We start from the raw sequence: 2,484 nt of genomic DNA, 5'->3' as shown, positions 1-2,484 counted from the left end.
ATCCAACTGTAGGAAGTCCTTCCAAATTCCAGTATCTTGTAATTTTTCCTTGGTTACTTTGGTATGGTATGGAAATAATTTCTATATTCATGAGCCATAAAAGCTTTGAAATTATATAAAGCATCCTTTTCATTTAGAATTATCCCTATATATTGTCACCCAGAATCAGCTTTGAGCTAAGAAAGAATCAGAGCAAGCACTCGAAAAGGTATTAGGAGAAAACCAAGTGTCCTTCTTTAATCCTAAAGTGTATGTTTGCAATGGAAAAAGGGCATCATTTTGCCCCCAAGACTCAGGATAGACATGAAAAGGACGAAAAGCCATTAATTCAAGAGCCTGAAGAAGCGACAATGCTTCCTAGCACAGATAAGAAAGCATCTGGGCCGTAAAAGTTGAAATACATGTGAAGAAGTTGAGCATCTCCTCATGCCAAGGAGTTCGTTTCTCATCAATAGGTTGGAATAAAGTGGAGTGCTGTCATAATGACTATTATTCTCAGAATAATGTATATTTTGAGAGGAATTCCAATTCATATATTTGGAAAATATTTTCAGGAAATAAATTCTTTGTTCAAGATGTTCTTCGATTCCCAGAATATCTTTACAGGAAATTCAACTACCATGTCATGAGGAAGAATTCAGTTTTTCAAAACTGAAGCTATATCATCATGTTCACGTATTGTCAACTATTAAATATTAAAAGCCAACAATGGGTGTTAATTTTCTGATTTGAGCAACTTTGGAATATGCATATGTTGTATAGCATATATGATTGAATGGTCAGCATTAGGATCTAAATACACCAAAATTCAAAACAATTACAGGTGGTCCTAGCAATCATTTGAAGTTACAAAGGACCCCCCAAAAACTTCTTATAACCCCGTTTCAAAGTTGCAAGCACTGCAGTGCCCCCCCATTCTTTCCCCACCAGATCACCACATGCCTTGGGAAAGGTGGGCATGCCTCTGTCCCTCCACATCCCTAGATACATATGGCTGCATCCTGGCAGTGGTAAGTACCTAATGGATTAATGGGGGGGCAGGGTGGTGGAAATTAGTCCCAAAGCATGTGGGGGTCGAAAAAGGGTGGGAAATAAAGTATGGGATGCCTCAGAGGGTAAGGGAGACTTTGGTAGGCCCGGGACAGGTGGGCAAGGCCTATAATAGGCCTCTGAGGGGTTCCCCCACCTGAGACATGGTGAGTGCTTAAAGACCAGGATGGTTGATTAACAATCACATTGGCGAGAGCAAGAGTGGGGGGTCATTAAGGGAGGGAATCACAAGATCGCCTCACTTAGCTACCAACAAGACTTGCAATTTTAATGGGCATGGTCCTTTATTATTATAGTTCAAGGACTGCCTGTATGTTAGTAAGTTATGGAAGGTAGTATCTAATAAAAAAAGATGTGACTCTTTTTTTCAATGTTACATTTACATTATGGGGAAATCCAACTTTAATATTTGGGCATAAGATGAAGATATGGAATACATACCCTTAATATATTTGGAATGGTTTGAAGATTAGAAAAGATAAATTTTGGAAAGAAACGATGATGCAACCTCAGAAAGAGCAGTTAAATTATTATTGCAATTATAACTCCTGTTAAGATCGGAAGCTACTTTATTCTTTTTTTTATTTCTCTTTCTTTTTTTGTACATCTTTCTTACCCATTTACTACAGATAGTCCTTCACCTATGATCACAACCGAGCCCAAAATTTCTGTAACACGGCTTCCCCACTGATTTTGTTTATCCGAATGTTGCAAAAGGTGACATGACTGGTGGACACTGCCGCCGTCATAAATACATGCCACTTTCCAAGCAGCTGAATTTTGATCATGTGACCACCAGGATGCTGCAATGCTTATAAGTGTGAAAAATGATCATAAGTCAGTTTTTTCAGTGTTGCTGTATGTTCAGTCACTAAACAAATGGTTTTAAGTCAAGGACTATCTGTACTTGATATTCTTTACTTCCTCTTCAAACCTTGTGATGATAAAAATTCTTTAATAAAATTATGTAACAAAAAAAAAATAGCTGATGGCAACTAACTACATCTTCCTGAACTCTCTGATTGGGAAGTAGCAAGCGCTTACCCACATAGACCACGTTCCTATGATTTTCCATCATGACTTCCCAATGCAGTGCTTTTTGGTCAGGATCCAACAGAGACCATTCCTGCTTGGAGAAATACACAGCCACCTCCTGGAAGGACACATGGCCCTCCTGAACAAGGAAACAAAGAATAAAAGAGGTCCAGGTGGATTCGCAAGATCTGTCCCATTGTTACCTATTTTAAAAAATGAACTTAACTTGAAAGAATGGCAGAGAGACTTGAATCGCTTTATTTGGGAAGGCAAGAAGGCTCGTGTTAAATTCAAGATTATTCAAGATGTTAGAGAACGTGGAGGACTTAAAGCTCCAAATTTGACACTTTACTATGATTCTTGTGCATTGACTTGGATGACTGATTGGATTAATTTATC

The 2,484-nt window shown here is 38.4% G+C and overlaps 1 protein-coding gene across 1 annotated transcript in view; it reads right to left on the bottom strand.

The window, feature by feature from the left end:
* The window catches only part of LOC107300077 (zinc finger protein 287), a 15,996-nt gene that overhangs the window by 3,660 nt on the left and 9,852 nt on the right, over positions 1–2,484 (bottom strand). The window contains exons 5-6 of the mRNA XM_015829421.1: positions 2,051–2,224; positions 160–176 (exon numbers count right to left, since the gene is read on the bottom strand). Coding sequence (XP_015684907.1) covers positions 160–176; positions 2,051–2,224 — 191 coding nt within the window. The remainder of the gene's footprint in view (positions 1–159; positions 177–2,050; positions 2,225–2,484) is intronic.

Source organism: Protobothrops mucrosquamatus, unplaced genomic scaffold (assembly GCF_001527695.2).
Source record: "Protobothrops mucrosquamatus isolate PMUCROS unplaced genomic scaffold, P.Mucros_1.0 scaffold6074, whole genome shotgun sequence".
Lineage (NCBI taxonomy): Eukaryota > Metazoa > Chordata > Lepidosauria > Squamata > Viperidae > Protobothrops > Protobothrops mucrosquamatus.
Note: the sequence above shows the minus strand (reverse complement) of the source record. Positions and strands in the feature narration are given on the sequence as shown.